Here is a 12,431-nt window from a genome sequence, read left to right on the forward strand (position 1 = left end):
TAAGTTTAATATTGAAAAATGTTATTTTCCTTAAGTAAAATAAATTTTTGAATACTTACCCGATGATCATAAATTAAAGGACCCACCCATCCTCCCCAATAGAGACCCAGTGGACAGAGGAGAAAATTGGTTCTTTGTTGACATCGAGTACTTGAGTACCTACTTGACAGATGGCGCTGTTGATGTACACCCCCACCTGTATAGCGATCGCTGGCGTATTCCGCCCGTAGGTTTTTCTGTCGGGCAGCAGAGCTGACAGCTATATGATCATCGGGTAAGTATATTCAAAAATTTATTTTACTTAAGGAAAATAACATAATTCCTTTCTCTTGCCCCCCAAAAAATCCTTAGAAAGGAAAAGAAATCTATAATAAAAATCTATCAAAACCACTAATAATAGATAATTTTAATTTTAATTCATTAATTGTCCTATAAAATTTTAAAGTATAATTAAAGGAAGTCTCTAAAAGTACATTACTGTGCTACCTTGAAAATAAAAATTTACTTACATTTCTCACCCCTATCTCTATTGTCTTATTCATTTACTTAACATTTTTATTAGGTTGGGCCCTGTTCTCTGTACACAATCCAATCAAATCAACCTTTACCCATTACATTTAATGATAACTTCTTGATGATGTAACGTTGCTAAAGGTTGTAAGGAAAAGAAAAGGTAGATTAAAGTGAATAGGATTGTCCCATTGTACCAAGCTGACATTTCAGTACAGTACCAATAATTATGGATTTGGTATATAAATTCGACATCTTCAAAATCTCTCTGGTGATTGTAATAACTCGGAGAAGTCTATCACTTTTTGATTTAAGGTGTGCTAGCACGCAATGAATGGTGTTTTATTACATATAAATTTTACAGGTCAGGTCAATCTTTAAACATTCATTATGAAATTAGGTCCTTTGACAAGGGTCTTACATATTTCAATACTGTACTTGTCTAATATTCATTCCTATATATGGATTTTCACTTCTCAAAATATAGTTGGCTTAGAAGGAAACCGAAGATGGTTATCTGCAAATTCTAATGATACACACATGGCGGTGGGAGAGAGAAGGATAAGCACTCAAGGAGGCTATTTTAAATCTAAACTACTGGATTTCGTTTTCCCTTTTTGTTATCATGCTTGCACATAAAGCATATGGCTTATGTATAGCAGGGTAATATGAAAATAATATCTTTTATGAAAAAAAATGCTTTTTAATTCATTTAGAATATGACTTGAGTAGATTTAAAATAAAGAAAAGAGGCATTTTTATTACTCAAATAATAAGACAGCAAGGAAGTTGGTTATATCATCCGACATACTTCAAAACTCAGTTAGGAAGTTGTTTCAAGGTTAGATAACACAGTACTTAAATAAAGCATGGTATATCATTTTAGCTTGGAAACCCTAAAATAAAATGGCATGTTCTTAAATGGGTAGTAAAAGTGTGCTGTAATAATTTAATTATGAGTATATATATATATATATATATATATATATATTATATATATATATATATATATATATATATATATATATACACACAGTATATGGATGTGATTGTGTATTTATATCAAGTTACTCATCTATGTTTTTAAGTAATATACATATATCTATTTTATTTCAGACAGCACATACTGAAGTTGTAGATGAAACTTTCAGTCCTTATCAGTATGCCAAAGAATCGTTTGTATTCAAGGAGCCCCCATTGCCGAAAGATTCAAATTATGGTTCTTCCCAGAATCGACCTGATGAAGGTTTGGTAAGTAAATCGAATGTGTTCTGTTGGCCTGTAATTTTATATTGAGTTTTATATTTTAACCCTGTTACAAGGTCAGTTTAGTTTCTTAAACTGCTAACTACTACTCTGAGAGATTTTATTTGTATAATCAATTTTAGCACTTTATGAATATATATATATATATATATATATATATATATATATATATATATATATATATATATATATTAGTTTATTTAATTAATTAATATATTTTTTTTACTATATGTGAGGTTAGTTGGGTTGCATAATCTGGTAAAACAAAGAATTGTCACAAGTGCCATAGTATCCCTAACTCATTAAGAAAATATTCTGTAATTAAGTAATAACTGGTGGCATTTCTATTTTAATAGATCTTTGTTTTTCCTATATTGCATTTTTTGTCTTGCTGCTCTCTTTTACACATACTCTTATCTGTATTGATTTTGTTTAATGTCAAAGGCTGAAAGGCTTCTCTCTACTTCCCTCTTTTTCTTTTTCCTTCTTATTTATCTTACCTTCGCCAACTTTGGTTGCAAAGGTTATATATTGACAGGAATGTATTTTGGATGTTTGTCTGTGTGTTTGTGATTTGCATAACTCAAAAAGTACTTGATCAAATATCATGAAATTTGGTTGGATTATTTACTATATTGCGGTCAATTTTAATCTGATTTGCATTAAACTAGTTGTTAAAATGTCTATAATTCAATTGCCTGTCGTGATTTGAGAGTGATTGGATTAAAGGTTGTCAAAAATGTATTTTGATATATTGGGGTCAATTTTTATCTTGTTTGTAAAAAACTAGTGCCAAAATGAACATATTTCAATTTCCTATCTTGTGATATACAACATAATCAAGGTCCAGGTCACGATAAAGTAAAAGAATCTTTGTTCCGTAACCGGAATACAAACCACGCTATTTACAAAGGGTTACCTTTTAGCGTAGCTGAAATGGCGAGCCATTAGAATTTAACGAGGGTGTATTACCCCGCGCTAGTTAGCGGGGGGGTAGGGGAGTGGTAGCTAGCTACCCCTCCTCCCCCTCACACACAGGTGAATACTCACTTTCACTTTTGGCTCGGACTGTGACAGACGTCTCTGTCTTGGTCCTCTCTTGGCAGCCATTGTTTGTTTGTTTTGTCTTTACTTAATCGCTTACTTTTCATTTACTCAATATATATGTAAACATGTTTTCATGTTTGTATATATACTCGAGTATAGAAATAAGTAAGTTTCCTTTTCAGATTTGTGTGTGTAGTGTACGATATCTACATGGAGGCCTCGGCAGTTAGGCCACCACGGCGTAATTTTATGGGTGGCGATCGAGTTTGACTTATGTCTTTCTCTCTCTCTCTCTTGAGGTCGTTCACCCTTTTACTACGTGTTACTACGCCCTTGTAGCTTCCTTTCCGTGTGGGGGGTTGCTACGCCGTACGTTTGTCTCAATTAGTTATGAATCTAATTGTAGTTGTTTTTTGTTTTTCAGCTTGTAGAACGATTCCTTTTGGGGTTTTCGTTCTTTCTTTAGTGTTCATTCATTTTTTAATTGTTATAATTCTGTTTTGGTTACAGCTCTCCTTCCGCGAGTAAGTGGTTGTGAGGGCACGTGCCTGTTGTGTAATTCTTGTTCCTTTCCCTCGGGATTCCTCTTCGGAGCCTTCCCGGGGGAATGAATGTGTACTAATATTATTTGTTTTATTTTTTTACAGTTACCGATCTAGTTCGTTTCTGTAATATAGCAACGGTGTGAGCTGTCTGGTTGAGTCCTGGGGATTCGGCTGTTGTTGCCTCCCCCCTTGTATTTTCGTCAGGGGCGTGTCTCCTTCTACTGGTAGTACTCCCGTGACGACGGACAGCTCTCCATTTCCTTTTAGAACTCTCAGGAGGCTTGCCTCCTTGGGCGGGTAACTTTCCTTCCGAGGGAAGTTTTTCCTGTCCAGGCTTGAGTTTTTCCCCTTTTGGGGGGTTCTTCTCTTGCCTTTTTTTCGTGCGACTATGCTCTTGGTGCTGAGCGGTCGCACCTGCAGTTTCGCTCAAGGGGCTGGGCAACTGCAGGAGCTCCTCTTCGGAGGATTGCTCCTTTTAGGTCACTGGCTGACCAGTCTCTTCCACGAGTGTTTCTCTTTCGTTCGCGAGAGAGTACACTCATAGAGACTCCTCTTCGGAGGTTTCTTCTGTTGCTGTTGCTGTTGCTGTTGGCCTCCCTCGCCGTAAGGCCCACCGTCCGCCTCGTCGTAAGGGCCTCTCATCTCCCTATAAGGGTGCTTGAGGCGCCTTTTTGGATCTCCGTTTGCAGCCTACAACTCCTTTTTCTTGATCTTCCGCCTAGTTGCAGATGGACAGCAGTCTGATCTCGTCTTCCGACGGGCAACGGTCTTCCCGACGGAGCGGTCTTCCGACGGACATCAGTCTCCTGGCGGACAACGATCCCTTAGGGGCAAAGGGTTGCCCCCACGGGGGTTCTTCCCTTGCGTGTCAGGGTTTCCCTGCGCGCCCTTCTGCTGCTCAGTATGAGCACACAGGCGCTCTTCTGCTCATCAGCGCTCTCCTGTTCGTCAGCGCTTTCAAGATGATCATCCCTGCGGTTCCTGTTGGTTCCTGTTACACGCCCTGTGCGCCCACGTTCGCCCTCGCGATCTAGAACTTCGGTTCAGGTCGGGGTCAAGGACTCTTCTTCTTTGCGCAGGCTTCCACGCGTAGCCTTCTGCTCGTCAGCGATCATCAGCTCGTCAGCGATCATCAGCTCGCCAGCGATCACCTGTCTCTCGGCGATCTCCGGATCGCCCACGTGTGTTACAGCCGGCACGCCAACGTTTTCCAACACTTCTGAAGGAACATGGTTCGCCAGCTACTAGCTCACCTGCGCATGCTGATCGCCATCGCGCGACCCTCGACTGCGGATGCTGATCGCCATCGCGCGACCCTCAACTGCGGATGCTGATCGCCATCGCGCGACCCTCGACTGCGGATGCTGATCGCCATCGCGCGACCCTCAACTGCGGATGCTGATCGCCATCGCGCGACCCTCGACTGCGGATGCTGATCGCCATCGCGCGACCCTCAACTGCGGATGCTGATCGCCATCGCGCGACCCTCAACTGCGGATGCTGATCGCCATCGCGCGACCCTCAACTGCGGATGCTGATCGCCATCGCGCGACCCTCAACTGCGGATGCTGATCGCCATCGCGCGACCGCACACCTGCGGATGCTGATCACCATCGCTCGACCCTGCGCATGCTGATCACCATCGCGCGACCCTCAACTACGTATGCTGTTCGCCATCGCGCGATCGCCCACCTGCAGATGCTCCTCGCCATCGCGCGACCGCCGACCTGCGCATGCTGATCGCCATCGCGCGACCCTGGCATGCTGATCACCATCACGCGACCCTGCGCATACTGATCACCATCGCGCGACCCGGCGCATGCTGATCACCATCGCGTGATCGCCCTCCTGCAAAGGCTGCTCGCGATCGCTCACCTTCGCATACTGCTCGCCAACGCACGATCGCTCACCTGCGCATACCGTTCGAGATTTCTCCATCGGACAAGGGGTGACTGCTTACCTCTTCCTCTGGGAGCTTACCAGGTTCTTTCCCTCCTCGGTTACGGCCCGAGGTTTGGTTCAAGGAAGCTACAGGAAGATCAAGGGTACTCTCCTCCTCTCGAGCTCAGGCACCTTGGCCTTTCGTCGTTAAGTATCTAACTTGCGGACAAGCTCGATGTTGTACCATCTGGACGCGCTGACTGAGGGCTTCCTTCGGGTGTCTCATCTTTGGAGGTCGACGACCTCAGACACCCTGCCATCCTTGAGAAGAGTTTGTTTGTGCCCAAGGACAGAGACTTAAACAGCTGCTGTGCGGAGTAAATCGACTTCCGGTTTCACTCCTCCAAGGCGCTTTCTTCCAGACTCTGCAGGGCTCCAGCGCCCTTTTCTTTCAACCACGTCGGCCTAAGTTATCGGCTCTGACAACTGGGACAAGGTGTCCAATTGCAGTTTCCTCCTGTCAGGAACAGATGGCACGGGAGACTCCCCCGGGGGGGCATAGTCCTAAAAGGAGTTCACGAACTCTAGGATTGCAGGTTTTTCGCTGGGAGGATGCTTAAGGTTACTCATCCGAATGACAGCTTCCCGATGCCCATTCCCGCACAATCTCTGTGATTAGCCAAGGATATCGCGCCTGCCGTCTCTGTCAGCGAATTCAGTGTCTCTGAACCTCTATGCCATAGCGTCAGCAGAGTTGCCCGGTTGGGCAGAATGATCCATACCTTAGGCGAAGGTCTTCCTTAGGATCATAGACGGCTTCACCTCCGGCCCCCTCAGTCGATCCTTTCTTGTAAGGAAGGATCTGAGAGGGGATGTCCATAGTCGACCTCTCAGCCCTGATCAAGTTTGTCGAACAAACTTCGGCCAGCGTAGACCAGCAGAATCGATCAGACTGGTAACGAGGCGACAGGACTCCTTAAACCCTGGATCGGAAGGACGGGTACTTTCAGTTTCCATTCCATCCATCTTCCAGGGTGCTCGTCGAATTCAGCCTAGACTGCAAGTATTCCTGCTTATGATGCAGTGTGGCTATCCCGCCGTGGCATAGCAGGTTTGTTTCCCCAGAGAACTCTCCCTGCCTTCCTCTTGGCCGCTCAGGTGCAGGATTCCGCCTCCTCTGCTGTTTGGAGGGCTGGTCAACTCCGGTAGGCTCAGGTTCGACCTTCTTCAGCGCCGGGACAAGCTCCCGGATGCTTACCATGAGTGTGGGCTCATGGTATTTTGCTTGGAGCCTTCTCTTCCTCTGCCTCAACATCTGGAGTATCTGGCCAGGATATTGAGTCAACGGCCTTACCACGTTGGAAACCCCGCTTCTCGTCCGTCCAGCGAGGTTAAGCAACGTCGGTACTTGGATGGGTGACCACCTGGGGACGCCAGATTCTGTTACCACATCGTCCGAGCCTTCCTTTCGGTTGACTGTGGCAAGACTGAGTAGAGTCGCAGTACCTGTTCTCAGTCAAGCAGAGCTTTCAGCCCTACCTTGGAACGTTTCCTAGTTCTCCTTTCCTCATTGACCCGTCTATAGTCCGAACGGTCCCCTCAGGATAAGTTCCATGTGGGGCGATCCAAGTTCCGGTGGCTTCAGGCAATGTTTAACCGGACTCCCTGGCCTTATGGGACCAGCAGAACTATTAGACCTGCAATGGGTGTTGACCTATGGAGCCTCTTGATGGAAGTGGATATTCTCGTCCTTTCCCCACATTCTTGATGCGGTGCTCGGACTCGTCAAAGGAAAGCGGGGGGGCTTGTTCCGGTCTAGGCCTATGGTCAAGACCTGAAGGATACCTCTCCATCATTCAGGCAGGCTTAGGGGCCTTAGTCCGGCCCCTCTTCAGATCCTACAGCTCCTGCCGAATCTCCCCATTGCGCGTCGACTTCATTCTAACCAGCAGGGTACGCATTTTTACACCTTCACATCTTGCAGTAGAGATACCGGGATGGTTGAGATTCTCTCAATACCACCATCAGCTCTCTCATTCCAGGCAGGGGAATGTTTCTCTCAGATTATCCGAGCAGAGCCTCGTAGAGAGAGTGTACCTGGGGGTCTTTGACCTTGGGTAACCAGCAAGTGCTGGTCTGGGGGACCTGATCGCGACAGCTTGGAACCTCAAGCTTCCGCTATTCTTCCCTCCAGTCTCAGACCCTGAGACTCTGGCAAGATGCATTCCGGTGATGGTGGGACAACTTCGATGCCTGCGTCTTCCCTCCTTTTTGTCTGTGGACAATGGGTCTCAACAAGACCAGGTTGTCTGTCAACCTTTCAATGGGAGAGCTCCACTGGGACTATGCGCAGAACGGTTTCTGGACCCTCTGCTTCCCCTGACGGAACTCCCGGGAGAGCTTCTCCCACGGCGCAGACTACTCAAGCAACCACACTGCGACATCTCTCCCGAACCGGGGCGTCGCTTCGGCTTCATGCCTGGAGACACTACGCTTCCTCCTCAAGAAGAGACAACCCGCTACAGTCGCGGTACGGAGGTCGCGTCATCTGCGATAGTCATCCACAGGGGTCTCCCAGGCAAAGTGAAGAGTCTAAGGTGGTTGGTGCCGTGGGAGATATACCTCTTCCCTTGAGGCCTCTTCTCCAGCAATAACGGTCTTATTGCCTTTCGGCGGGAGGAAACTCCTTTCCGCTCTCGGCAATGAAGCCTGTCGCTCAGCCTTTCCCTGACCTTCAGGCTTAAAGGAATAACTTTTTCCTGCCCGCTGGATCTATCCTCGCTCATGCGAAGCTACGATCGTCCCTGCCCTAGTCGGAGGAAGATCTCCAACTTGGAGCATGGCTCGGACTTTTAGTCCTTTAAGAGATCTTCTCAAGACCCTTTACGACAGGCCTCGGATTGTATTCCGCCTTGGGTCTTCTGCTCACTCTGGCCACGGCCAGTGTGTAAGCAATCTTCTTGGTCTCTTACTACTCCCCCCTTTCTAAGGAAGAGGGGAAGGCAACATTCAGGCTCGCTCCTGAGTTGTTGGCTAGACTCAGAATCTGAGGGTCCCGGCCCTTCGGTCCGATTCATTCAAGATTTCGAGTCTCCATTCTGTGTCTGATGTCCCAAGACCTTCTCTTTCTTGCCAGTAAAGGAATCGAGAGGTTAGCGCTGGGAACAGCTGCAGTTTGTCCTCAGTTGCAGCCGATTTGGGAGCACAAGGAGGACATGGGGGGAGAGTCACCAGTATACCTCTTCAGCCCGGACTCAAGGACATTCATCTCGACCTGTCTCCAGACCCTCCCCCGTCACGTCGCCCTACAGCACGATGTTGGATACATCGCAACGTCCTTCGCCTTCGAGTAATACTACTCTGTGACGCAGGTGCTACAAGCTGGAGTCTGGAAGCGTCTAATGACCTTCGCAGCCCGCTTCCTGCAGGGCGTGACCCACAGGAGTCTCGATACGTTTTCTATCGCTCTGTGGTGGCTACACAACAGTTGGTCTAACCTCAGGCTCCTTTTTGGACAGGTAGCAGAAGGTTGAGGGCATTGTTATCAGGTTTTAGTCTGCATGAACGAAAGAAGTATGTCTGGCCCTTACTTCTTTCTTCATCATCCCCTCTACGGGGAAGCAGCATCCTGGTCTCTGCATAGCTGACCTCGAACCTCTGCAGGTAAACCATGCTTCCTTGTGTTCCGAGTATTGAGTCAATACTGTCGCGTCCCCCATACCCTGACGAGGTGGTATTGGGAACGTCCTAACCCAGAGTTCCTTCTGGAACTCCAGGTCAACTGCCTAGGACGGGTCACACTTCTTCCTTCACACACAAGCTTACGTAGGCCACATGGTTCCTTGCGGAGCAAGGAACTTGTGAGGTGCAGGGACTCCTTTTCTCGAGTGCGACTCACTCGGATTCTGAGTCCCCGGGTAAAGCCAAAGCCAGTATGGCTGGGGACTTTCCACCCTTCCTAAGGGGTAAGTCACCCTTTGTAAATAGCGTGGTTTGTATTCCGGTTACGGAACAAATGACAAATTCGAAGATGATTTGTATTTTTCCTAACCATACAAACCTTAGCTATTTACACATATTTGCCCGCCAGCCCTGTCCCCCAAGACAAGTCCTACCTCTAAGTGAAAGTGAGTATTCACCTGTGTGTGAGGGGGAGGAGGGGTAGCTAGCTACCACTCCCCTACCCCCCCGCTAACTAGCACGGGGTAATACACCCTCGTTAAATTCTAATGGCTCGCCATTTCAGCTACGCTAAAAGGTAACCCTTTGTAAATAGCTAAGGTTTGTATGGTTAGGAAAAATACAAATTATCTTTGAATTTGTCATTTTTGCTGAATCGTGGGCAAATCTCATGAAATTTAGTGGGATGACTGGCCATGATCCAAAGACAATTTGAGTAGATTTTGAGAGTGATTTGGTCAAAGTCAAGGTCACAAGATCAAACATGTGTTTTTGCTTTATCGTGGTCAATTTTCATCCGATTTGCATGAAACTAGTGCCAAAATATGCATGATTTAATTGCCTATATTGTTATGTGGCATTGGCAAAGGTATGCACTCTACCAAGTGTCCATTTTAGTTTCATTTGTTATTCATGCATTTTTAATTTTCATTTTAGTCTATATTTATTTATTTACCCTTATTCTGTATTATCCTTATTCCCTCTCTTATTTCTAAGCATCCTTATCTCCTTTTATTCAATATTTCCCACTATATTGTTGCATTTTATTTAATTTGTGTTTTGCACAGGCATGTCTTGCATAAGTTTTATATAAATTTATTTCCTAGTGTTTTACTGAATATGATTCCAAGTTCATGCAACAGCTCATGTAGCTCATTACTATATTTAACTCATTCCTCTCTACAACAGACCAAGTAAGTGAAGTAGGCCTACAAATGATAAATGGTTGTCTTTTAATGAAATTTTCAGTAACTCCTATTTTTTAAGAAAAAGCTCTTTAAAGATATTGTAACATGAAATGATTTCTGGGTCGACCTGTGTTCGCCCGGTGAAAAGTCCTTCTTGCGCATATATTTAATTCTAACTGTGCATAAATGTGGATAAATATCTATACAACATCGTGTTCAAAATAGAAGTAAATTAATTATGCCTGTATTTATGCATATATTTAATTCTAACTATGTGTAAATATGGATAAATATCCATACAAAATCGTGTTCAAATAGCAATAAATTTCCACTCAGTACTTGGAACCAAACGCTAGCCCCTTGTAATGAAAAGCCAGGTCAAAACCAACCATGCCATGAGAGGCTATCTACTATTCCTTGAGACTCTGGTCAGTGAACAGATGAATCAATAGAATACTAATATCCAGTAACCACATAACATGTAACTATAACCTCATCGGTAAAATAAAGTTAACCCCGGTTCTGAACGTCTGAGTCAGGGGTGGCCAACTTATGGCGCATGCGCCAACAGTGGCGCATTTCATGATTACAAGTGACGCACTATACCCCAAGATAGTAAATTGAATGACTTTTCTTTAAAATTGGTAATTATGTTCATATATTTTCATTAGGACTTCTGAGAATAGCTAATGAATATTACCAACGCAAATTCAAAGTGTCTTTAAAGTAAGTACAGTTCACTTTGTATTCATGTTAAATCCTTTCCTTTACAGCTAAAACAAAAGATTGGCCACCCGTGGTCTGAGTGATCTCTGTTTCCACCGGAGATCCGGTAAGAAAGGTCCGTCACAGTGAAAACGTGAACATCAGAGGAAATCTAATATTAACCTCAATGCTGAATGCCTGTACGATATTGTGATTATTCATGAAAAAGGGGTTCATACCCTGGTTTCTTATCGTCTGATTGATCAAAAAGCTAACACCTTAATATATTAAGAAATTATATTAATAATCAGTAACCACGTAACATGAAAATAATCTTCATCGGTATCACATTGTTAACTCCAGTTCTGAACGTCTGCTTGATCTCTGTTTGTACCGGAGACCCGGTGACAAAGGCCCGTCATCGGTACGATAACATTACCCTCAATTCTGAATGTGTTATCTCCAGTGAAGCCGGAGATTCGATGAAAAAAGGGGCCATAATAGTGTAATTGTGATCAAACATGACAAAGGTTTGTGTGCAAAAGGCCTCAGCCAGAGTCTGAGTGCCAGATTTCACCGTTGCACCCCAAATATCTGACTAGTTCTCACCTAATGAGTATCCATTATAGCGGAGTATAACTCAAGGCGGAGCTAAGGGTGTCGGCATAAAACGACCCTAATTAATGACTCATACACTAACGTAACCTATTAATAGTGCTAGCTATACAGTATTAACAGTAACCACACCAATAAAACGTGTATAACATTAAACGTAATACCATCAACTCGGATAATAAGAGAAGGCATGAATAACTCGTGATCGTAAATAAACGGAAAACGGGAAATCCACCCCTCTTACTCGAGCTAATAAAGAAAACGAGAGAAGGAGTAACTCGTATCTGTAGAACAGGAAACGAGCACTCTATGCTCTCGCTCTCGGGGTTACATAATAAAAAACCAACATCACACAATAATATGATAAGAAAAATAAAAAATTGATTGCTTACTCTTAGTAATTGTAATAACCATGAACGAAGAATAACGACAACGTAACAATAAACAAAGATTAGTCTAAATTGCTCATCCTGAGGCGAGTACAACACTAACTAAGTCTAAATCGCTATTCTTCGTAGGTCCAAATTGGACTTGCTAGCAAATAAATACCATAGTAAAAACTAATAATAAAAAATGTTACTAAATTGGTCATAAAACTTAAGTGATATAACCTAGATGACAGAGTACCAGATGGGCAATAATAACTTGAAAATTTACCGAAGCGAACACACCCAAAATGGCTGCCGATACCGCGGCAGACCAATCGCTTCCAAAATTAAAACCACCATACTGGAAAAAGAACAAATGCCCGGTACTGCAATAAGCTGTCAAAACAAACTATGGTACTTAACATTGGTAAAGGTGAAGTAGCAATGTCAGTCATGTTGAATACCGACAAACACTTCGAAAAAACACTGGGCAAAAAAATAACTCGTATTTGCGGGCAAGTCCAAATCAGAAGGATGTCAGATGGCGCTGGTGTCGGGCGTCGGTGGGATGGCTCAGGTTGGTGCAGTTGAGACCGCTGTTGCGGCTCACCCTTCGGGAATATTAA

The 12,431-nt window shown here is 44.4% G+C and overlaps 1 protein-coding gene across 1 annotated transcript in view; it reads left to right on the forward strand.

Moving 5' to 3' along the window:
• The window catches only part of LOC137640146 (putative leucine-rich repeat-containing protein DDB_G0290503), a 172,163-nt gene that overhangs the window by 143,763 nt on the left and 15,969 nt on the right, over window positions 1-12,431 (forward strand). The window contains 1 exon segment of the mRNA XM_068372639.1: window positions 1,627-1,761. Coding sequence (XP_068228740.1) covers window positions 1,627-1,761 — 135 coding nt within the window.

The sequence above is a fragment of the Palaemon carinicauda genome, chromosome 4 (assembly GCF_036898095.1).
Source record: "Palaemon carinicauda isolate YSFRI2023 chromosome 4, ASM3689809v2, whole genome shotgun sequence".
Lineage (NCBI taxonomy): Eukaryota > Metazoa > Arthropoda > Malacostraca > Decapoda > Palaemonidae > Palaemon > Palaemon carinicauda.